Consider the following 25,188-nt stretch of genomic DNA (forward strand, 5'->3'; position numbering starts at 1 on the left):
CATAGCAGAAGCAAAGGGGAAGCCGGCAAGTCTTATGTGGCTGGAGCAGGAGGAAAAGAGCACAAAAGGGGAGGTGCTACACACTTTCCAACAACCAGGTCTCGTGACAACTTACTGTCATGAGAATAGCAAGGGAGACATCTGCCCCCATGATCCAGTCACCTGCCACCAGGCTCCTCCTCCAACCTTGGGGATGGACATGAGATTTTGGGCGGGGATACCAATCCAAACCATATCAGTCGCCACTCCAGCAGGCAGGGCAGGCAGCAGGCAGGGCTACCTTGTGGGAGTGTTTTTCCAGGAGAGATGGCAGTATCAAGTGCACGCAGACTTGGAAAGGCATCATGGTGTACCTGGTTGGAGCATGAATCCTTGATTCGACTGTTTTCTTTGCAGAGAGTCATATTACTTGATTACCAAAGGGAAGGAAACTCATGACCCTCAGGGACAGGCTGTTTATCTGTGATCAGAAGATGGGCCTCCTGTAACATTGACTGTGCTCCCTTCTGGCCTTGTCAGTAACGCAGAGCAAATCACTTCTGTCTCTCTGCATTTGAAGTTACGTGTCATTGCCCACCTAGCCCCCAGCTCCCTCAGGCATCCTTCTTTTGTCGGGGTTTGTGGCACTTTTTCCTGTTTCCTTTCTCCTGTTTTGCCTAGCCCTCTTCAAGGGAAAGGACCAGAACTAATCAACACTTCAGATGAGACTGACCAGCTCAGAGCTGGGCGGCTCACACTCTCCCTTCTGGACACATCCTCCCATCCCTCATTGTAGCACAATGTTGACTTTTTTGAAGGAAGGTCTCTTCATGCACCCACAGCCGTGTCCCAGGTTGTATTTATTTCCAGTTCATGATAAGTAGGGACACTGAGAAAATGTGTTTAGAGATTTTGTAGCAATTTGAATTTTGAACTTAAGAATAAAAATGGGGATGTGTATCGTATTTTTGTTTTATTTTACTTTCTAGCAATTCATTGCTATTGTAGTTGTGAAGTATCCGTGTTTGACAGGTTGATAGGGACAGCAAAAACTGCTTCTTCCCCGCAGGTGGCTCTGGAAGCACTAGTCTTGGCTATCTCAGGATATCACAGTCATGCCTGTGGTTTTTCTGTCCTTGGCAGCTCCAGTTTGCAAAGTTGAAGCTTTGCGTTTATGGCCCTTTGTGGCCTTGGTGTGTCATTTGTGCATGGTGAGATTTCCTCAGGCGCTGCTGTAACGTGCGAGTCCACTGCCTCCAGCCAGTGGCGGATCATGGGGGACAGCATCTGTGCCCTCCCACTGTGTCGTCCACTCTTCCCGACAGGCCTGATGTGACTCCGCTGTGCTTTTGCTGACCGTCTTTAACCAGCTCCTTGCCACTGCACTAAGGCGTGAAGGTTGGAGGGTACCTGTGGGTCCCTCTGTAGCTCTCAGTGTGACCTACCGCCCACCTTCCTATGTCTGTTTGCCTTGAGCAGCTGTTCTAGTCTTGGCTCCATCAAGAGTCTACACTGTTGTCGGGGGTCATGTGGCCAGCAGGAGGTGAGCCAGCCCAGGCAGCATGCAGGCCCCGGGTTTGAATCCCAGTACCGCTTCAGGCGTGTGAGGCTGACAGTTATACCCACACTGTTATGAAATGAGAGCCTCCAGGGCCCACCCAACTAGTGGGGCTTTAGGAAATCCCAGTTGACCAGGGGCACTGGGCTGGAACCCTGAACAGGGCCTTTGCTCCTGGGATCCAAGGGGCTGGATCCCTAAAGACCCCTTCATCGTCTTCCTTTGTCCCCAGACTCTGGTTTAGCAGGCTCTGGGGTACTGGCTGAGGGGTTCATCCTACATTTCCAGACTGAAAACTGAAACCCAGCTTATTTGTAAGATGGGACCAAACAACATTAGAACATTTCGTTCTTTGGACAGTGAGGAAATGATTGGCAGTTTCTTAGTGGTTGCCCATTCTGGGAATACAAAAGTGCATAAGACATAGCCGGGGCTTAAAGGATGTACCCAGGTAATAGAGGAAGGAGAATTGTACCTGTTGTTTAATGACTCTAAATAGGGAACACCTGACCCCTCTGTCTGTGGACACAGAGATGGAATTTGAGTCCTTCACTGCCAAGGACATCATTGCTTCACTGCAACTTTTCTCTTTTTTTTTTTTTTTAAAGAAAAAAAAAGCTATTTGGTATTGTGAAAAAATAGCTTTAAAGTTATATTTTGCTTTACTTGTCCCTTCAGAACTTCACTAAAAGAAAAGTAAATTTCTTATAAATGTATTTTATTTTTCAACATTGTGAAGGTGTTAATTCCATTTAAGTTGGTCTTTGAGGTCAGGTTCTTGGCATTTGCAGGGTACTTATATGGATTTTTCAGCTTTCTAAGGCATAAATGTGGCCTTTCTAGCTTGTGCAGTATGAGGGGTGAGTGCCAGGGCATCTAGAGAAACAACTTAATCCTGAGAGTGCTATCTTTACCTAAGGTGGGTGAAACGGGATTAAAAATAACCCTACCCAAGGAGGACATTGAGGGCAGCTTCTGAGGAGAGGCTTTATGGAGAACAAGCTGTGTGTTTGGAGGCCAGGTATAAGTAATGTTGGGGAGGGAGAGGAGACGGTACCCTGTCACCCCACCTCATCACTCTGTCACCTTGTCACCCTGGCGTTTTCCCCCATAGTCCATCCCCCATCATCCGGTCACCCTGGGCCGTGTCGCCCTGGCTCGCATCACTGGTTCTGTCACCTCTTCACCCTGAACTCCCCTTTCTTGAGTCCTTGTCGTAGGGCTTTGAAGCTGTTGCTGCCCATGTGCCCCCATCAACTATGTTCTCCTGGCAGATGGGAATGTGCTTTCTGTGGCTTTGAAATCTTCGAACACGTGGAATTTCCCACTTTGCTGCAAGCTCACAGGGCTGCAGATGCTCTCGTAGCTGCTCTGTCTGTGCTGTCCAGCATCTTTGGTGCCAGGCAGGGTTACCCTGGGGCCTTCCAGGGGACCTTTCTATCGCCTTAGGAAGCCGCTCTGGATCTTGGAATGACCCTTGCAGGAAGTCCTTGAACATAAGTTTATGGCCAGTCCTTGGCCTCCTGAGTGGGCCTGAGGGTGGGCAGGGCAGAGGGGCTGTGGCATGGTGCAGGTTAAGGGTTCAGGGCTCAGCTGGTGGGGGACAGCCTGGGAAGCTGGGAGCTGCTGGGCCCGTGGCACACCCTGCCTCTGGGGTGCAGGAGAGACAGGAGAGGAGGGCACAAGAGGTGGCATGGTGGCTGGGCCAGCCTCCTCAGCCTGTCTTTGGCCTGACCCTCCCTATCAGCAGCCTGGGCTCTCCTTTGCCACCAGCAATACTGAACTGCTCTGCTCCCTCTTCCCCGCTCCACGTGCTGTCTTCTCCTTCCGTTTCTTTGCCTGGGCTATTTCCTTGGACTTTGGCCCGGACGGACACCTTCCCTTCCCGCAGCAGTCCCTGCCGCACCCCCACGGAGCCTTCTCTTGCATTCCTACAGCCAGTCCTGGGCCTCCCTCTGCCTGACCCCTCCTCATGCTGTTCTGTCCTCCCCCATCCTCAGCCACCCCAGATTCTGCTTCAGGACAGAGTGGAGACCTATCACCCTTCTGCTTGGCCACTACCCAGTGGGGAATGGGTGACATGGTGAGGTGGGACCCCGTCCCCAGCCCAGGTCAGAACACCTAATTCTCAAGCTGCAGAGCCCTACGAGGGGCAGAGACAAGACCTAACAGGCGGGGGTTTGGGCTAGCAGAGCAAGAAGGTGGTAGCAGGTAGGGTGGGCTCACTTTGTCCTGAGTTGCTTCTCTTTGGCATAATCAAATGGCCAGCATCATTCCTCTGCACTTTGGGGCTGTTATTCAGTATAGTAAGGGCTACTTGAATTCAAGCTCTGTGATCTGCGGCAGTTGATCTGATGATCACTGCGACGGCTCCTCTGTGACTCGTGGGCAGGCAGCGCCTGCAGCGTGGATCTTGGAGTCGCATCCTGGACAGAGGGAGGAGTTGCATCCTGGGCAGGACAAAGCGGGTCGGTGCAGGATCTCATCACGCTCCTCCACACAGTGTGAAACTGATGAATTATTTATTTCTGGAATTGTCCATTTAATATTTTTGGACCACAGTTGACTGTGGGTAACTGAAGCTACAGAAAGTAAAACCAGGATAAGGGGGGACTACTGTATTCTCTAGGAAAGTTTAAAATAGTTTCATGGTTGGGTACCTTTACTGTGTGAAAACTGTTTGAATATGGCAAATACTGTATGTGGTGTTCATGTTAACAATTTATGAAACTTTTCAATGAAGCAGGGTGTTTCTTCTGGCACCTGGATGAAGAGGGTATTTATTGCGACAATTTCCTGCACTAGATTTGGGTGCCGTGCAACTTCTGTGATTGCTCGCTCAGTTGCAGAAGAGAAAAACTACTGGATAATATCGTGCTTTAGGCAGCCAGGCAGAGAAAAATGCTGTTTTAAACAAGCAGTAAATACATTGATGAAAATTTAGGAAATGGCAACTTTTCTTTTTTTTTTTAATGGTGTACTTTGGCAGAGAGAGGAACCTTAAAATTATTCCTTTTATTAAAAGCATACAGAGTAATTTAAACATAAGCTTCTTTAATTACTTTCTGATTGAAGTGTCTGGTCTTTTAAGGTGGTAACTATGTTTAAATTATATTTTTATATTCCTGTACCATGCACGTTGAGTTGGGATGACTTGCCTTCATTGTTATTTTTCCTTGGGGTTTTAAGTGTTGCCATATGTGCCGGGCTCCCCGTCCGGGATGTGCCTGTCCTCTGCTCTCTGGGCGTCTTTGGCGCCTGGTGTCAGATGGGCCTCCTCACCTGTGTTTGCTGCCACCGGTTATGAGTCTCGGCAAAGGGGATCACTTAGGTAGGGTTTGCGATCCTGTCTTCATCATGCAGTCAATACTCTCACTTTGGCAGTTTCCCCAGAACTTGTTAAATATTATGTGTGTTTCAAGCAGACCCTGCGAAACTGGCTACTGGTACGTTTATTATTATTATCATGTTAACTAGAAAGAAACAAAGTATTCGAAGTGACTGTGATATGAATTATTAACATTATTTTTAACTTTTGTGAGGTTTTCCTATCATTGATCTTAAAGAAGAAACTAAATATTTAGCTTGTATTTAGTTTTTTCTTCTTACTGAACTTTCTGTGACTTAGTTGATGTGTTAATGTTTCTGGAAAAGTGGTAGGAAACCATGTTTCTTTTTCTGAAGATGGGCTTCAGCCTGCAGCTCTGCTAGGGGTTCTCTGGTGTTTGTTGAGAGGCATTCAAGTTCTGTGAAGGATTTCAGCCCCACTCCCAGCAGCTGGAGTGGGGGGCAGAAGAATGTGTCTCCACCAGCTATTTCTAGGTGCCAGAGATCCTGCATAGCATGCAGGAACTGGGATTTGATCACTTGATAGTGTGACTTAAAAAAAAAAAACCTATAAAAGGAGTAAACTCACAGGAAAAACAAAACTTCTCATTCTTGGTAGGAAATTCCAAAGTGTAGTGGAAATGTAAGGAGCTGGTTGTAGCATTTATTTCATGGAGAAAGTGGCTTCCGTGTAATTGTTAAGGATGGTTACTCTTTTTTTTTATTTTTTAAATTTTACTTTAAATTCTGGGATATATGTGCAGAATGTGCAGGTTTGTTACATAGGTATACATGTGCCATGGTGGTTTGCTGCACCTATCAACCCATCATCTAAGTTTTAAGCCCCCCATGCATTAGGTATTTGTCCTAATGCTCCCCCTCCCCTCACCCCCTACCCCCTGACAGGCCCCAGTGTGTGATACGCCCCTCCCTCTGTCCATGTGTTCTCATTGTTCAGCTCCCACTTATGAGTGAGAACATGCAGTGTTTGGTTTTCTGTTCCTTTGTTAGTTTACTGAGAATGATGGCTTCCAGCTTCAAAGGATGGTCACTCTTAAGATGAAGTCCCTTTGCAGGGCCTTCTGTCTCTGCCTGCGGTGATGTTCTTCTGCCTTGTTTTCCTCCTTCGTGTAGGCGTCACAGGACACCTGCGGGCCTGGCCCTTCCTCCTTGCAGTCTTCACTTTTGGACCCCTTTTCAGTGAGGCCGTCACGTGTGTTCTGTGTAAATTGCAGTCTCTGCCCTATTTATCCAGCTCTATTCTGTTCTTTTATTCCATAGCACCGCACTCTCAGATTATAAACAAGTAAATGGTGTGTTTTTTGCTTACTATTTGTTCTCTTTAGATAAAATACAAACTCCATAGGGCAGGATTGTTGCTTTAAACACTCATGTGCTGGGCATAGAGTAATTGCTTGGTAAATATTTGTTGAATGGATCAGTCTCTCTGAAGATTGACTGTATTTTTCTTCTGCTTGGGTGACCAAGAGGTTGGATACTCCAAGTCTCTGAAACTCTGTGATTGGTTATCCATGACTGTGTCACCCCTTGGGTAAAGATTTTGAGGAGTTCAACAAGCTTATACATTGGACAGTAATTGCAGGGCCCCTCTTGCTGCTTAAGCGTTCTTGACCCTGAGAGCTGTGAATGGCAACCTGTGCTCTCAGGGTTTCGACGGTTACGATTTCAGTATGCATGGGACTTACATTGGGCTCCTGGTGAACTGGGTATTAATTTATTTTTGAAACCTGCCCTTAATGTACAAATTACTTTGGAGTAAAGTTACATCTCTGGTCCTCAAAGACTGAAATATTAGATGTAGAGTGCGAGTTTAAGACCCAGGCTGGAGAGTCCCTGAGTTCTATATTCTGGGACCCTCGTGTGAGAGTGAGCTCTCACTGATCTCAGTCAGTGTGCTCAGGAAGCAGCAGTGAGCAGCCTGAGCCGAGGGCGCTGCAGTGGCCGTGAGAAGAAAGCGTGGGTGGAAGTGGATGTAGAAGGCAAAATAATCAGGATCAGTAAGCAGTTCATAGGTGGATAAGGAGGAGTTGGAGGCTGACTGATTTCTGCATGGGTAACTAACCCATGCAGATGGCTGACTGGCATTCAGGGAGGTGAAGGTAATGCCAGCATTTCAGAAGAAAGACATTTCAAACCAAACTCTTCTTCTCATTCCCCAAACTGGCCTCCCCTCTCTATGTTAATTCTCCCTTGAACTGGGCACTGGGCTTCCTGATTTGAGGGAGCTTGGATCCCCTTCCCTTTCTTCCTTTCTGCTGGACATAGTTCCACAAGCCTCTGGATCTTGGCTTGGGAATCCCCTGTCCCCTCTTTGTCCTGGCACTTAGTCAGTGGGCTGGAATCGTCTGGGCCGGCTGAGTCCCTGGCCTCCTCCCTTTGCTGGGCGCCCAGAGCCCCTTGGACTCCCTGGAGTGACAGAGGAGTCTCTGCCTGGGGGGATCAGAACTGGGCCTGTTGAGCAGCCTGGAGTGGGGTCAAGCAAAGCATGGCCATGGCCTTGTGGTTGCGCCTCATAGGTCCCTCCAGGAGCCGGTACCAGCGCAGGGTGAACCGATCTGTGTATCTGACCGTCGCTCCTCAATGGGTCCAGAGACCCCAAGAACCTTATTTCAGAGAATGAGGCCTTGGCTGAGTGGTGCTGAAAAGCAATTTCCATCTAAACACCTGGTTGATAATATGGACACAGGAGAAGATACACTCTTTAGATCTACTGATAATGAATGAGGTTCCTAACTTAGGGAGAAAGTATTTAGGTAAAGAAATGTTTTGTAATTTCAGTGGTGGATAAGGTGGGGCCTGTTGTCATATCTGTAGATTACCTGTATCTGTGTACATTTTAAGTTTGTATTACTTGTGTTTCCACATATGGTTCAAATTTCATATTTATGTATATATACATATATATGTGACTGTGACGCACGTGCATGCACACACACACACTCAACAAGCTTCTCGTGTGAGTGAGTATCCCTCCTTTCGGTGGCAGCATTAGGAGCACATGGCCTGGCAGCTGCTTCCTGTGGTGGAGCCCAGTTGCCCCTGACTCCCTTGCTGTTGGCTGAAGCTGGAGCAGTAACCAGACTATTGCACTTATAACTGCTTTTCAAGTACGTAAGAGTAGGTTCACCTCTGAGTGGAAGGAGTGGTGAAGACTTTCTGTGTTTCTGTCCTTGATACCCCCTTGCAGTCGTTAGGCTGCCACAAAGTGGGAGACTGTCTCCTTGGAGGTTGAGAAAGGAGCTAGCATGTGTTTTGTGACAGGACTTTGTATACCTCATCTCAGTTTTCCTACCAAACTTTTTGAAATGAGTATGATCCAAATTTGCCTACAATAAAAGTGAGGCTCAGAAACTTTGGTTGGTTGACTTATCCAGCCCGGCCAAATAGCGGGAATGCAGAAAGTGCTGGCTGCAGCCTTTATTTTCTCTGGCTCCAAACCCGAGCTCCTTCCTCCCTTCCCTCATCTGGCTTCATCATTTGGAGGTAGTTCATCATAATCTTTTCCATCTTCCTTTTCTCTCTGTTTGCCATTCTGGATAGTTTCTATTACTATGTCTTCATAGGGTGCTCCTACCCTAGGCCTCTCCAGACCACGCCAGCCTTTGGGTGAGGGAGCCTCACAGTGTGTCTTTGGAGATTGGTCACTGGGGATGGAGGGAGGGGAGAGAAGCGTGGTGTCCAATGTCTGGTTAATCCTGCCTGCATATTTTTCATCTCCTGTATTGCATTTTTCATCTGTAGGGTTGGATTTGGTCATTTTATATCTTACACTTCTCTCCTTATCACTCATGCTTTACCTTTCCTTCTTGAATGCACAGAGCATATTTTTCTTCATCATTTTAATATATTGCCTGCTATTTCCATCATCTTGGACATTTCTGTATCCGTTTCTCTTGACTGATTTCCCTTATCATTATGGGTTTTATTTTATTTTCATGCTTGGTACTTTTTGTTTCGATCCCAGTCATTGTAAATTTCACCTGGTTGGGTGTTGGCTGTTTCTTGGGAGGGGGCTATTCTTTTAAATATTTTGGGCTTTATTCTGGAAAGAAGCTTCTTGGAAATAGTTTGACCCTTTTGAGGCTGGCTTATAAGCTTTGTTAGCTGGGCCCGGAGTCACTTTTAGTTTGGGGCTAATTTGCCCCCACTGTTGTGTTTTTTTTTTTTTTGGAGACGGAGTCTCGCTCTGTGGAGTGCAGTGACGCGATCTCGGCTCACTGCAAGCTCCGCCTCCCGGGTTCACGCCATTCTCCTGCCTCAGCCTCCGGAGTAGCTGGGACTACAGGCGCCCGCCACCGCGCCCGGCTAATTTTTTGTATTTTTAGTAGAGACGGGGTTTCACCGTGGTCTCGATCTCCTGACCTCATGATCCACCCGCCTCAGCCTCCCAAAGTGCTAGGATTACAGGCGTGAGCCACCGCGCCCGGCGGATTTGCCCTCACTGTTGAGGCAGGACCCTTCTGAGGGCTGTCTTGTGTCCCATGCGTAAGGAAGTTTTCCATTTGGGTTGGTGGGAACACGCTTCTCTCCAGATGGCTCTGTCTCCATTCTGGTGGTTCTTCCCAGTCTTGGTATTTTCCTTACATGCATGTGTCATTAATCCTCAGCTGGAGATGTGTGTGGAGAGGCCCCTGTCTTGAGCGCTCTCCTCTCTGCCTTGACCTTCCTGAGTGCTGAGCTCTGTCTCCTTAGGACGATCCCAGGCTCTGCCTGGAAGGGAGATTCCCCCTCCCTGCACTGCAGCTTGGAAGCTCTCTCCAGCCAGTGAGCGGGCACTAGTAGGGCTGCGTCATGTGGATCATGTCTCAGGAATCACTGTCCCATGCTGCCTGTTGTCAAATATATGAAAACTGTTTCAGTTTTAGTTATTTAAGGGGAGAGGGTACGTCTAATCCTTTTTATTCCATATTGGCCAGAAGCTCAGAAGTCACCCATGATATTATTTTAACCATGGTTCTAGGAGTAGATTTGCTTTGGAACATTTTTGTGGAGCGTGCAGACTCAGCCTTAGAACTCAGAAGAAGTTTAGATGTCATATGATCCGAAAACCTGATTTTATTGGTGAGGAAATAGGCCTAGAGAGTGAAGTTATTTGCTCAGAATCATAGTTTGTCACACTGGCAGTTTGTAAACATTTGGCTCATGCCACAATAAGATTTTTCATACCTGAAGGGCGAGGTGAACTGTTTCTCATGGCCCACAGCAAGGTTGGGATCCACCAATTGTTCCTGCTGTAATGGCTGCCCGAGTTTGGTCTTACTGGGAAAAGTCACTCTTTGGAAGAGAGATTGAGTTTCCTGAGCCCTGGGATCTGTGCTGTTTATTCATTTTTATGAATAAAACGAGCTTTATCCAAAGCCCCTGGGGAGCATCACTATGAACCGCCGTCCTCTTGCCCTGCCAGCCCAGCCCTTCTGCTTGCACCTGGAAGCTGCTCCATGCCCTTCCCTGCTCGAGATCGCACCTGCCCTTCGAAGGGCTGCCACACCTGGGAGCTCCAGGCCAGACCTAGCTTTCCTCATTCCGCCCCCAGCTTCTTGGCATCGACTGCCATTTACCCTTGGCCCCCTGCCCTCCGCCTGTGGGAGGGACTTAGAAATGAGGAAAAGCCACCATCAAGGATTACATCATATCAAACCCTGGGGCCTTTTCCTGGTCAGCCAGGACAATGAGAGTTATTTCCAAATTCTGAGATTATTGTTGAGAAAGTTCAAGGAAGAGATTTCTCTCTTCCTTCTGCTCATGGGGGAAGAGTGTGGGTGTGTCATGTGCCTCCTAGGCCCTGATCTGCTAGGAGGGCAACCCTGGCTCTGTTGATCACGGTCACAGCTGCACATGGTTTGGTTCTCTGGTTTTAGCGTAGAGGTTGCTGGGGTTGTGGGACCCAGAGAGAAAATGAGAAGCTTGAAGCTGAAGAAGTTGGGTTCAGTGCAATTGCAACAGCTTTGTGCACCCCACCTGGGAGCTCAGGAGGGCTCAGGATTGCACTCCGTTTTTTGTTTTTTTTTTTTTGAGACAGAGTCTCGCTCTGTAGCCCAGGCGGGAGTGCAGTGATGCAATCTCGGCTCACTGCAAGCTCCGCCTCCCGGGTTCACGCCATTCTCCTGCTTCAGCCTCCTGAGTAGCTGGGACTACAGGCGCCCGCCACCACACCCGGCTAATTTTTTGTATTTTTAGTAGAGATGGGGTTTCACCGTGTTAGCCAGGATGGTCTCGATCTCCTGACCTTGTGATCCACCCACCTTGGCCTCCCAAAGTGCTGGGATTACAGGCGTGAGCCACTGCACCCGGCCTCAAGTTATATTTAAAGTATATGAATATAATTTGACTGTAACTTGCATTGTCACTGATCCTCTTGTAGTACTTTAAAGATTGTGTTGTCAGCATTATTAAGTGGGTAGTTTAGAGATTCTGATCTTCTAATTTCTCAGACTGTTAAGTTACTCCAGAACTCATGATCGATTAAGGTACTGCTACATGTTGACTATTCTAACAAATTAATATTATGTTAATACATGTGGATATTTTGGTGTCTGAATAGTTGCCTTTTTGTTAAAGTTGGGGATGGAGGAAGTGGTGGGGAGGGGTGAAGGTAGGGGAGGAAGAGGTAGAGATGATGGTAGAGGTGGTGGTGGAGGGGGAGGAGGAAATAGAGATAATGAAGAGTGTGGAGGTGGATGTGATGGTAGCAATGGAGGTGTTGGAGATGTAAGAGGTGAAGGGTGGTGGGAAGGAGTAGAGGTGATGGAATAGGTGGAAGTGGTGATGAAGAGGTAGGTAGTGGAGGAGGAGGAGCTAGAGGTGAGGGTGGAGGTGGTAGAGGAAGTGGAGGAGGTGGAGGTGATGGTGGAGATGGTGGAAGTGATGGTGGAGGTGCTAGAGAAGGTGGAGGAGGTGGAGGTGAGGGATAGAGATGGTGGAGGAGGTGGAGGTGAGGATGGAGGAGGTGGAGATGATGTGATAGAGGAGGTGGAGGTGATGTGATAGTAGAGGAGGTGGAGGTGAAGATGGAGGAGGTGGAGGTGAGGATGGAGGAGGTGGAGGTGATGGTGGAGGAGGTGGAGGTGATGGTGGAGATGGTGGAAGTGATGGGGAGGTGGTAGAGGAGGTGGAGGAGGTGTAGTGAGGATGGAGATGGTGGAGGAGGTGGAGTTGGTAGAGGTAGCAGAGGAGGTGGAGGTGATGGTGGAGGAGGTGGAGGTGATGGTGGAGATGGTAGAGGAGATGGTGGAGATGGTAGAGGAGTTGGTCGAAGTGCTGGAGGTGATGATGGAGGTGGTAGTGAAATGATGGTAGGGGTGGTGGAGGAGATGGAGGTGGCAGTGAAGGAGGTGGAGAAGGTAGAGGAGGAGCTGATGTGGCAGTAGAAGTGATGGAGATGGAAGGAGGTGGTGGGAAGGGGTGGAGTGCTGGTGGAAATGTTGGGAGGGGAGGTAGTGACAGCAGAGGAGGAGGAGGCAGGGGCAGTAGTGGCAGTAGTAAAAATAGCAGCCGAGATTTACTGAGCCGTGCTTTCCATGTGTGATCACACTAAATCTTCAGTAGTCCTTGGAGGTTATACTCACACAGGGTGGTTTAATGTCTTCCCCAAGGTCATGTAGCTACTCTTCTGTAGAAATGCTAGAGCTAGTGCTGTCCCCCTTTCGGCCAAAATGCCTCATTGATGTGGGAATACCGGATCCAAAAACAGGAACAAAACTGACTTGGCAAAGGCATTTTATTTTGGGAAAACCATTTGTCAAGATTGACAGGCTCTGGGCAGGAGGTTTCTTTGTAGGGTGATGGAAATGTTCTAAAATTAGATTGTGGCGATGGTTGTACAGATCCTTAATTATACTAACATTCATTGGTTTGTACACTTCCAACAGATGAAACTTATGTTATGTAATTTATATCTCAATAGAGCTGTTTAAAATGTAAATGATTGATAGACTCCTCCCCTTGTGAATAACCGGAATTGATGTTTCTGTGCTGAACACTGCAGAGTGGGTGGTTAAAGTGAGGCAGCTCATGCACTACTTTTGCTTTTAATTCAAGAATGGCCACACTTGGAGGTAGTTATGTGGAAATAAGTGCCTGAATATGGAGTACAGGCCACTGATCTGTGTCTTTTTTAGGCCGTATGATTTTAGTGAAAATGTGATCATTTTTTATGTGGTGGTATTCTCCCTGCCAGGCCAGGCATTCTTACCATTTGGGAGAAAAGTTTTTTTGTACTCTGACCAGGGCTTGCCCAGATATTTTCATGTCAGCCTCAGCAGCCTGTGTGAATACAATTGTAAGTAAAGAGCATGCCCCTTGTTCCTTGATACGAGACACCTGGCTTGCTGAGTTTTCTTTTTCCCCATCTCAGGCTTTTGGAAGCAGCTCTTGTTTTGGTTTAAGGATCAGTTTGACTGAAATCTCTGCTTAAAAACCTCTTGCTCCCTTTCCTCTTGCATAGACATAAAGTGTAATATCAAAACAGGCAGTGTCACTTTGGGTGAGAAAAATGGCTCTGGCTCATATATTATGAGGGTTATTTCCATTTGAGGGGCTAGTTTTGCACACCTTGCAAATGGCAGAATTGGAGTGCTGATACTGCAGCAAAGTTCACTAATGTTTTAGGAATTTTTTTTTCAGCCTTTTTCAGCCTTGTGGAGTTTCTGCATATTTTAGGAATTCTCTGAGTGACAGATTTTGTAGTTACCCATAGCTCAGTTGTTAAGGACATGTTCTCTGATTCAGCCCCAATGGGTCTCACACCCACGCCTATGAGATGTGATTCGCTGGGCAAGCTGCTGTCCTCCTTTTTCCTCATCTGTAAAGATGAGGTAGCAACAGTACCCATTAGAGACAGGATTTAAGTGGGAATGTGTGTAAACTGTCTAGCACTGTACCTGGTACCCAGGAATTATAATATTAGTAGAAACCCTGCCATTTTACATTAATATTTAATAAAAGTATAATTACATGGCTGAGGGAGGGTAGTTGTGAAATCTGTAACTACACTGTATCTGACGGTTTATGTGTGTTCAGATTTCTAGAGCAGGCATATGTGCAGTTGGTAGAGAGGGTAACAGGCGTTGGAAGGGAACTGATGAGCTGGATGATGCCTCCACTTTCAAAATGCAGGTGACACAGGTAGTCACTCTTCACTCGGGCTGCAATAGCTTAATAGGCTTGCAGTTTGAAACATTTTACTTCTTTAAGTGTATCCTGTGTGAAATGACAAATCCCATCCCTGTTGCAGTTCACATGTTCATCTGCAGACTCAGCGCCCTTGGGTGGACTCCAGCAATGTGCCCCACCTGTCTCAGCTGATGTCCCTGGCTGGGCAGGAGGGGTTTGGGAAACTGCCTGCAGGAAGGCCCCAGGGAGCTCTGGGACCCGGATGGTGGGTCGTGTAGGATTGCGTCTTTTCCTTTGCCTTTGCATCAAAAATCTGAGGGTAGCTGCAGGAGAGGGTTTCGGGGGGTGGGGGAGGGCTGGGAGAGCCCCTTTTAACTGCACCCTCAGGAGTAATTCTCATCTGTTGCTTTTTTTTTTTTTTTTTTAATTTGGTTGGTTGTTTTTGCATACCTGTAATGTTTAAAGTTGATCCCTGTTAAGCCCGTAGGTTTTGATCGGGCATTCTCCCAGGTGGAAGACATTTCGAATCCCTGTCATTCTGTTCTCTGTGGCATTGGTCTTTGTTTACCTTAGTGGAGTTATTAAGTGTGCCTTCTGTGCCGTTCTCCGGGTTCTGAAAATATTGTGCACAGGGCAGGCTGAGGACACAGCCACGTGATACCCACTGTAGAGAGAGGGAGAGAGAGACCTCCTATGCAAGCTGCCGGCCCTGTGTTCCGTAGTAAGGTCAGTGCCCGCTGTCTGCCGAACACTCAGTACCTTTAGTTGCTGGGCAAGCCCTTTATTTATGTTATTTTAATTTGAACCTCAGAAGTGACCTATGAAGTGGTCGTTCTGCCTCAGGAAGGTGTGGAGATACCCCGAAGGTGAGGCAGTTGCCCTGAGTCCCAGGACTAATCAGCATGTCGGGGCCTGGGATCTGAGCCAGTGTCCGTCCGGCCTGCTGTGCAATCCTTCCATTTGTCACCTGCAGTGCCCGCCGCACTGATAATGGCACTCCTCTCATCCAGTTTTCCCCGCTGCCCCTCCAGCCGTGCGTTGCTCCCGCTTTTTAGATAAGAAAACTGCCTGAATCACCCAATGAACAACATACCCTGGTTCTCTGGGGCCGGTTTCTCTTGTGCATCTTGTAGTGTTTAGTTGGTACCCAGCAGAGGCAAGAGTGCATTTGATGCTCTAGTTTAAATGGAATGCCAGTGACTGGTGGTAGGGGCTGCTTCCCCGCTGTTTTGTGCCCAGGCTACCTTGTGATGCTTTTTGCTGAAGCCTGGGCTTTGAAAGGTGGGTGGTGGAGCATTCTTGTCCCTCTATCCTCACAGAGAGGGAGAGGCTTCCCTGCCCCAGATCTTGGGGTGAGGCTGGGCTGTGTGCCAGGGTTGTGAGGATGAGTCAAGGAGACCCGTTTCTGGGGAGAGGGTGGGCACCAATCCATTCACCCTTGTTACTTCCTGCTTGGAATTAAAGCAGGGCTGCCGGGTAAGGTACGAGGAGGTAGACTTTTCATTGGGGTTGTCAGAGAAAGTGCCAAAGGGATGAGCCTTGAGGATGGGTTGATGGGGTGTGCATGGTGGATGGGGTAGAGAACATTCTACATAGTGAGCATCCAGGGCCGAGTGCTGTGAGAGGCATACAGCAGTCGCTTTGGAGTCAAGGAAAACCAGCTGGGTTGTGGCTCCTAGAGTGCCATGGAGGTTATGAGCCATGTTACATTAGGAAGGACAGTTCACACATAGACACCTGGTTCCCCCATCGTGGGCCTGACTTAGCAGCTCTGGCTGGGGCCTGGGAGCCTGCATTTCTACCATGTTCTCCAAGGTGAGGACCAGCCACACCAGGCCACCTGGTACCCTAACAGGCATGACCACAGAGTCCACAGCACAGCTCACCATTTTCTTCCTCCTATGAGTCACTTTTTATGTGTCCTCTTTGAAACCTCCAGCCCTTCATCCGCAGAGTGAGGGAAGTTAAGCCACCTGCCTCTGTTAGCCAGGGTCTTGGCAGTCTGCAGCAGGCATCCTCCGGAGGGCGCAGGGTGGGGGTGGGGAGCAAATAAAAAAGAGTTTAATGGAGGGGTCTGGAGAAAGCAGCTTTGTGGGTCCCAGCCTGAGGCCAGCAAGGAGAGGAGGGAGTGAGGCCAGGGGGCATTTGTGCAACCCCCAAAACGTGGCTTACGGAAGGAACAGCCCAGCTGGCCTCCCAGGCCATGTTCCTGCCTGGCCTGGCTCCATTGGCCGCCCACCACTGGGGGCCAGAGGACCAGCTGTTGGTCGATGCAGCTCAGGCAGACTCACTGCCCGGCATAGGACAGAGGAGCCGACAGAAACCATTCTCCTCACCCACTGGAGGGCTCTGTTACAGGAGATGGCTCAGCACAGGGCCTGGGACTGGGTCACCCCAGGAGAGGGAGGGCTTCTCATGTTCATCTTTATGAAGGTTGTGTTTCTGCCCTGATCTGCTGGATGGGCTTATTCTGACTTTGGCAAGTTTTTCTAAAGCATGCAGATTTGGGAAAGTTCAGCATTAGTGAAGTGACCTGTGGGACTTTAATTAAGGAGCTTGGCTGCCCTCTCCCATCCTTTCACCTTCCTTTAGAGGTAGAGAGCATAGTGATTAAGGGCTCTGAGTAAAAAGCGGACTCACGGCTGGGCACTGTGGCTCACGCCTGTAATCCCAGCACTTTGGGAGGCCAAGGCAGGTGGATCACGAGGTCAGGAGATCGAGACCATCCTGGCCAACATAGTGAAACCCTATCTCTACTAAAATACAAAAAATTAGCCGGGTGGGGTGGTGTGTACCTGTAGTCCCAGCTACTCGGGAGGCTGAGACAGGGGAATCGCTTGAACCCGGGAGGTGGAGATTGCAGTGAGCCGAGATCACGCCACTGCACTCAAGCCTGGCGAAAGAGCGAGACTCCGTCTCAAAAAAAAAAAAAAAGCAGACTCACAGGGCCTCCCCCATTCCCTTCCCAGTCCTTCCCCCAATGGGTGAGGCTGGGAAAGAGACACACAGACAAACAAAAGCTAACCTGGAGAGGAAACCAAGCTAACACAATGATAAACCTTTTATTCTTGTCCCTGTGTTCATTACCCTGCACCTGGCAAAGCGCCACTGTTTGCCTCTGAATGGTGGGTAGACATTTGCTGCTTACCTTCCAGCTCTGTCCGGATGATCTTTAGTGCCACGGTGGCTAACTTTTTCCCTGCTGCCTTTTGTGTTTTGGCTTTATTTTACAATCACCATCATTTGTCATACCAGGAAATCTTTCTTGGCTTCTCAGGACAACAGACTTCATGTCTGAAGTGTCTATCTATTGAATTAAAGAAGGTACATTTCTTTTTTGACCTTGGAATTTCATAAACAAATGAGCCACTTGTTGAAATTTTGTTCTTACTGCCATACTTTGTCATGCAGCCCTGTCAGATTTTAACAGTGCTTGAGGCATAGAGTTGCAAGATAAAATATAGTATCCCCAGTTAAATTACAGATAAGCTACAGATACATTTTAAGGATAAGTCTCATGAAATATTTGCCACATACTTATACCAAAAAATGGTTAGTTATTAATCTGAAATTCAAATTTAATTGGACATCCTATATTTGTATTTGCTAAATCTGGTGACCCTATTTAGACAAGGTTGCCTTAAATTAGGTTTGCAAGTTACTTGTCTTCTAAATAGATGTCTCAGTGGAGCCTGGTTGGCACTTAAAAGAGGAGGTCTTGGGCGAAGCAGTCATCTGACAGAGGAATGGGCCTCACACCTCACGGTGCACAGGAAGCACCCAAGGGGCTTGTTAACCTGCAGGGCCTTAGGGCTCCTTGCAGGACAGACCTGGAGCAGGGCTGTGCAGGCCCTGGGTGATCTGGAGGCTGCTCTCACCCACCCTTTGAAATAGGTGGGGTAGCATATCTTCTGAATATAGTCTCTCAGCATTTATGGGATCAACCCAATAGCAACATTCGTATTAGCAGTGTGTAGTAATTATTCACATACATAGCAGTAAATATTTCAGATGAGATGTTTTAATAATTTAAGCAAACTTTGAAACTATTTTGATGTTTGCTTGGAAGAAAATGACTAAGGAATTCATATAAAAGAAGCAAGAGGGGAAATGTTCTGCTGATGAGAAAACATGTTGGCAGGCTGTGAGAATGGAAAATGTGGGATTGCCGGCCCGGGAGCGGGCAGCTCTGTGGAACCGGCGAGGAGGTGGCTGAGAAACACTTGGATGTGTGTAAGATTGTAACACATGAGCAGGGTGACCTCCCAAATCAGACAGAAGGAAGGCTTGGGTGCTAAGTGGGCCTGGTAGAACTGATCAACTACTTTTTGGGGGAAGGAGTCATTGTATTTTCTCTCCTTTTACTATCCCCCAAAATAAATGTCAGGAAGAGGAAAGAGTAATACATCAAGTCAGAAGAGAAATCAGGGTAAAACACAAATGAAGGTTTTTCCGTTTTCTTGATAGAGGCTGAAAATCATTTTCAAGGTTAAATGATGAGCCAAAAAGATAAGGTCAATAAACTTGACTACATTGGATTATACTTTTAAGAATCAAAAGTATAATTAAGTTTAAAGACATGCAAAGTGGGAAAAGCATTTGCTACAAATGTGAATGAACTTACTTGCCTACTGCATAAAAAACTCATCATGGGAGAAGTGGAAGCAAGTCGGTGTTCAGTGACAGAGGGTCAGGAGGCCAGCGGGCCACCAGGGATGGGTGCTTACCCAGGGCTCAGCCTGGCTTGATGTTTTCCACCATAAAAAGATGAGCAGATTGACTCAGAGAATCCAGGTAACTGGCCCCAAACCCTTGGCTGATGAGTGTTGGGGTTGTGATTCATTCATGGACATTTTTTATTGGGAACCCCTTGTGCCCTCAGAATCTAGTCTAGCTGACCTGTTAAAGGATAGCCCAAAGGAAGAAATACAAAGGTCTAATTCGCTTATGAAAAATGTTCAACCTCAGTATTATAGACCTGCATATTAAAACCACAGGATGGGGCCGCTGCTTACCTCTGGAATTAGCCAGAAAAAAATTCCAGAAAAATAAACAGTCACTGGCTGGCTTGGGTGTTATGAAACAGGCGGTTGCCTCCACTCCGGGTAGAAGGGTGAGTGTGTGAAGAAGAGTTTGTGTGTATCTAGAATCTTAAAAAAGTGCACGTGGCCTCTGGCCTAGTCCTTCTACTTCTAGGGATCCTAAGCAAATAATCAGAAATGTGGACAAAGTTTTGTGCTCAAAGGTGTTTATTTGATCATTATGCTGTCTGAAAGTTGAAAACAACTACAGAGTGTCTACTAGCATAGTTTAGAATATGAAAAAAATGATATTTACCGAAGTTTTAAAATAGTTGAAGACAGGGACAGGAAAACACAGAATTATTTACACAATCTGATTTCAACAGTGTCTAGTTATGTACAACAAAGGTGCAAAGACCATGGGAATGCTATTATCCCACTGTTGTAGGATTTAGGCTAATTTTCTATCTACTCTAGGTTAGATATTTATATAAAAATTTTCTTTGCTTGGATTGTTGTAAAATTCAGAAAAGAGGAAAAATATTTCAGATGCTAAAGAGCAGACTGGGTGGGAAGTGTTGGCCATGGAATTGCAGAAACTAGATGGGGATGGCTGAACTTGAGGGGCTGGGCTGGGAGGTGCCACCCTCTCAGATAGCCAGGGGAGCACAGCTCCCTCCTCAGCGCCTGTTGCAGAGGTTCTTGGGGACCTTGCCCTTTCCTCCCAGACACTGTGTGCTCCAAACAGTCCTTCCGCTCTTTCTTAGTCAAAAGCTTACATTTCCAACAACCTGTGTTTTCATCAGTAGGATATTGGTGAAATGAATTACACTACACTTCTACTTGGTGGGGTTCACTAGAGTGCCGATGGAGATAATGATTGTTGGCCTGAAAAATTTCAAACACAATATGTGGAAGATAATTATGATTCAGTGTTTATCAGGATCGTTTGTAATCCCCATGTGACTCAAATAGAGTATGCATGTTCTCTACAAATAATCCAAACATTGCATAGATGCACAAAGTAGTTTTTGTTTTTGTTATTCTGATAAAAAGAGAGGTTCCGTTTTAATTTTTTGTTCATTTTTTAGCATCTCAAAATGCAAATTTTTATACTTAGCAAGTTTTACGTCTGTGATTAAAAAATGAAAAGAAAGCTATTTCTTTTGAAAGGGGAAAAAGAGAGAAGCTGGTGAAAATGTCTCCCTTCCTTAGGGCTTTGTTCGTTTTATTTTGTTTTCTCCAGATATTCTGGAGGAAGGTGTGAACGCAACTTTGCCTCCCAGGGAACAAGCATCCTCCTTCTAAGTGGTAGATGTGGGTGAGCTGACCCTGCTGGAGTCTGTCCCCTGGGCTACCCTCTGCTTCCCCCCATTGTGAGTGGTCCGTGAAGCACAGCGTTGACCAGACCTAAACCTGTTTGCTCCCAGGTCAGTGTGCACGCAGCAGAGAAGTGAGCATCCATCCCATTTCATGCGTGAGCAAGGAGGGCTCTGGGCAGAGAAACCGCTTGCTGGGAAGCATTCAGGCAGAAATTAAGAGTCTCATTCCCAAGGCCTGCTGCTTGGGCACCTTGTTGAAATCAATGTGCCTTTTGAGTTTCTTGGGCAGTTTGGGCACTGCAGAGTGGTGGGGAGGAGTGTGGACTCCGTAGTTTGAGACCCAGAACAGCCGGGACCCGCTGGGTGATGAGGGTTGTGGAGGTGCCTCACCTTCCCATGCCTCAGTGGCCGCCTCTGTGGCGGGAGCCCCGCTTGGCAGAGGGAGCTGTGTGTGCATGTTGGCTGTCGCCAGCACGTCGCATGCTGGATGTTTCACGTGCTTCAGTTTGCAATCTGGAAGGTCTCTTTTGCATGAATAGGAGGGAATTTGCTGAAGTCAACTCTGATATTGGTGACAATGTATTAATAGTAGTTTTGGGGCACATCTTATACTTTTGGCACAGTTCAAACCTTTCTAATTACAATAGTAGTACATATGCATCATAAAGATTTCAAAGATTTTTATAAATCTATAAGAGAAAACAGACATCTCTCCACCCCAAGTTAGTCACTGATAATATTTCTTTCCCCACATTTGAATGTATTTTTCATTGGCTCTGGTCCCATGCAGGTGTGTTTCTAGAATTATGGGCTTAGGATCATAATATTGCTGTTTTACATTTTGCCTGAAAGTGTTGTTCTCACACTAATGTCTAAAAAAATGCCACTGAGCTCCTTAACATTTTGTAGGGGAACCATTTATAAAACACTCTCTAGATGTTTCTGTCCCAGGTAACAGAACGCCCAGCACCTGATTACCTGTAGTTGTTACAGAAAATGCATGTATTCCATGGAATGTTAATTATTTCTATTCACTGCCTACATGGAGCAGTTGGCAATAATTCTCTTTGAATTGCTATTCAGGGAAAGCTATTTAAGCCCAAACACAGGAGTAACTTTTAATTCCTTTGCCAAACAGCTTGCACCTTTTCACGATTAGCTTCCCTTATGCAGTCTGTTTTCAACAACTATCATTGAAAACGGAAAAAGTAAGTAAGTGGAAAGGAAGTAAGGAATTGAGGAAGAAAGGAAATGCTGGGGAAGCTGGGTGTTGAAAAGTGTGGGATGCTTCTTGTGAACTCACAGCCTTTCTGCTGCGGTCCTGTTTTTTTAGGACAAGGTGGAGCAGACACCTCGCAGTCAACAAGACCCGGCAGGACCAGGACTCCCCGCGCAGTCTGACCGACTTGCGAATCACCAGGGTAAGGAATGAGCAAAACACAAGAACACTCCCAGTTCTAGCTTTGCAGCAGTGCCAGGACCTGATATTCTAAAATGTTGCTCTTGACACTGATGGCTTACAATTCTAACATTGGTTCTTCTTTTCTCATTAAGGACAATGAATTCCAAAATAGAGAAAGATCCTTGGTTCTGATATCTTAATGTATTTCCTTTCAGTTAGCAAACTTCAGTGAGCAAAACTTCAAGATCAGTTTCATACGAGTTATCTAGGTTTCAGCCGAAAGGTGACTTGATGTCACCTATTGAAGGGTACTCCAAGGTGAATCCTCTTGATTTTGGCATTTTTATATTTCCAATTAAGATGGTTTTGGGTGTGTGTACTCTTTGTTTACCTTTCTGTGATTCTTTCTGTTCCTTCTATTAAGATTTAATTTCCGATGAGGTCATTGTGGGAAAGGAATGAAAGGGAACTACCTTTAGAAAATTAGACTACTTAGGAAATTAGATCGAATAAATGGAAGCTTTGCTGTAGAATGAGGAGCCTGAGGGTTAGATAGAACGAAACGTGCACGTGGCACGTTGTTTGGCTTATTGGAGAGTTTAAGTACAGTAAATCACAGGTCCTAGAGCTGGTGGGAATGTGAATATTCAGATTTTCTTAAATTACTTAATGAGAAAGGTTGACTATAAAAATAAAAGCTGGGATCTGACCATGAAGTCAAAGCAGTGTTTTCTCAATTGTTAGAAGATTCATAAAAGCTGTCAGGGTTTTCTGTGGCAAGCATAATTTTAGGATCATCTTTAAGAAAACTTTGAAATGACATGATGCGGGGAAAGGGTACCAATTTGTTAGTATTGACTTCAAAGCTTAAGAAAATTTTAACGTGTTACGTTGTATGCTCACAAATGATCTCATTTAAATGGAAATAATTTAAGCCTTGGTGTTAATGCTCATATAAAAACTTAGGTTAATACTTTAATTAGGAAACCAGAAAAAATTACACTGAAAGAACTTTTTAAGGCTTACCTTTTATCCTTTGTCTTTAAATTGTACACTCAAATATTCTACAGATATCAAAGTAGTTCAATTAAGGGACATTTGCAGCACAGAACGTGGAGCACATTCTGTGTAGAAGAGAGCTGGTTCTCTTCCCTGATGTGGAGTTACGCAGTATGCAGTTGAAGCTGAGTCTCAGATGTATCCCCACACCTGAAACAGGGCTTAAAGGAATGGATGAACACATCACTATATTGAACCCCACCTCTGCTCAGTGACCCAGAGGGTTGATACCTTTAAGCATACCCTTGACTTGGCCACCTCTCAATCATTTTACATACACATAGCATGTAAAATGGGAAAGCCAAAAGGACTCAGCCTTGCTCAGACCCAAGCATGTCCACAGAGCATTGAATAGTGCTGTCCCCTCAGGGCTGTGGCTCCCAAAGCGGCATGGGTGCTGCTGGCCTAGGTCCTAGGGAATACAAAGGGCTGCGCTTTCCCTTCTCCGGCAGTGACTGGGGAAGCAGGGCCAGAGCCAGGCCCACCGTATCCAGCCGAGAGCTGTGGTGGGGCTCCCCTCTTTTCAAAAGATGCTGGAAAAGGGCCGTTGCCTGGGAGGAATTGTAGTGCATGTGAACTCATGGCCAGGCAGCCAGGCAGAGTGGATGCAACCCTGCAACCACAGCTAACCCAGGCAGCCTCCCAGTGCAGTGACGCAGACTGCAACATTCACAGTCTTCCATGAGGCAGCAGCTCCAGACTGTCCCGACTTGACCACTCAGTGGGGAGGGGGAGGCAGGAAAAGAAAAACAAAACAACCCACCTAACGTGAGTCTGCAAACCAACATTCCAAAAGCACATGAAGCAGACCCATACTAAGAAACAGGGTATAGCTAACAAAACCAAGAGATTACCAATTTAGCCTATATGCAACAAAAAGAAAGTGTGACCAGGGCTTTGAAATATGTGTTTGTAATGCTCAGACAGATGCATGAAAGAATAATGTCTGTTAAGACAAGGCAAAAAACTATGAAACACAACAAGAGGAAATGAGGCAAGGCCTGGGCACCCTGGGCAATGCCTGAAGGCAATGCAGTGTACTTCTAAGTGCAGGGGGAAAGATAACCATCCATCTAGAATGTTATGCCAACATATCGCTGACTAGGGAAGGTCAAATAAAGCTCTCTCAGGCAGAGATTGAGAAAAAAATGTGTCACTGGCAATCTTTACTAAAAGAATGATTATTATTTTAATTTTTTAAGAGACCAAGTTTGCTCTCTCACCCAGGCCGGAGTGCAGCTCATAGCTCACTGCAGCCTTGAACTCCTAGACTCGAGTGATCCTCCAGCCTCAGCCTTCTGAGTACATGGGACTACAGGTGTGCGCCACCACTCCTGGCTAGTTTTTAAAATTTTGTAGAGATGGGTCCTCGCTATGCTTCCCAGGCTTGTCTCCAACTCCTCAAGCTATCCTCCCATGTCGACCACTGGAGGCGCTTGGTTTACATATGTGAGCCGCAGTGCCTGGCCTAGAAGAATGATTAAAAGTACTTCTCGAGGAAGAAGGAATGTGGATACTAGGGAAACACAGTATATAAGGGAAAATAATACTTGATGAATAATTAACTGTGTATTTAAAAATATTAGGATCATCTAAAGTATTGACTGTAATTACTAAAAGAATGTGCATATATAGTTCCCAAACTTGCAGAAAAAGATATAAGGGAATATATATGAAAAACAACAACAACAATCAAACAACATCAAGTAGAAAACGGAAGAAAAAACAAGATGTGAAGAGAAAAAAGATACTAAACAAAATACAAAATAAGATAGTAGGAGTAATTCCAAGTCAATTCGTGATAGTGTTAACAAACTCAAGTTAATAGACACACATAGCTCCCTCTACCCAACAGAGACTCTTGATTCTTTTCTAAAACCGGTGTAACTTTTTGAAAAGTTTACTGTATATAGAAAGTTGCACTAAATTTTAAGCAATCTATTTCATGCAAGTCTTGCTCTTTGACCCAGTGTGAATAAATCAGACGTCAGCATAAAAAGTTGAAAACAAATCACATAAACATGCATGAGGAAACTTTAAAACACACCCACTCTTATTTATGAGTTAGGAAATTGCAATGGAAATATCAATCATTTAGAACTGAATGAAAGTGAACATAGTACAGGTGGAAAGTCATACAATGCTGCAAAGGTGGTAAGGCTAACTTTCTAAGCTTCAAAAAAAGAAAAATTGAAATTACAGAAATGAAATAGAATAAGGAATGTGGAAGGTATTAATTATAAAAATTAAAGTCAGAAATTGTTGAAATAGAGTACCAATAGGAACAAAATCAAACACCAGTCTTTTGTAAAAACGACCGTTAACAGCAAACCTGTAGCACAGACACTCAGGAGGGCAAAAGGTGCCCCAGAAAATCATGTTAAGAGC

The 25,188-nt window shown here is 46.2% G+C and overlaps 1 protein-coding gene across 9 annotated transcripts in view; it reads left to right on the plus strand.

The window, feature by feature from the left end:
* The window catches only part of GRB10 (growth factor receptor bound protein 10), a 203,291-nt gene that overhangs the window by 67,843 nt on the left and 110,260 nt on the right, over positions 1-25,188 (plus strand). For 6 of the 9 annotated variants that reach the window (XM_003275021.3, XM_030795845.1, XM_030795846.1 and 3 more), the window contains one exon: positions 21,673-21,760. Coding sequence is in view for 4 of the 9 variants with exons in the window: in XM_030795845.1 (XP_030651705.1) it covers positions 21,673-21,760 (88 nt within the window). In the remaining 5 variants the exon portion in view is untranslated. Of the gene's footprint in view, positions 1-20,263; positions 20,448-21,672; positions 21,761-25,188 lie in introns of all 9 variants that reach the window. The other 3 variants (XM_030795847.1, XM_030795848.1, XM_030795849.1) reach the window with 1 other exon arrangement.

This window comes from Nomascus leucogenys, chromosome 17, assembly GCF_006542625.1.
Source record: "Nomascus leucogenys isolate Asia chromosome 17, Asia_NLE_v1, whole genome shotgun sequence".
In the NCBI taxonomy this organism is placed as follows: domain Eukaryota; kingdom Metazoa; phylum Chordata; class Mammalia; order Primates; family Hylobatidae; genus Nomascus; species Nomascus leucogenys.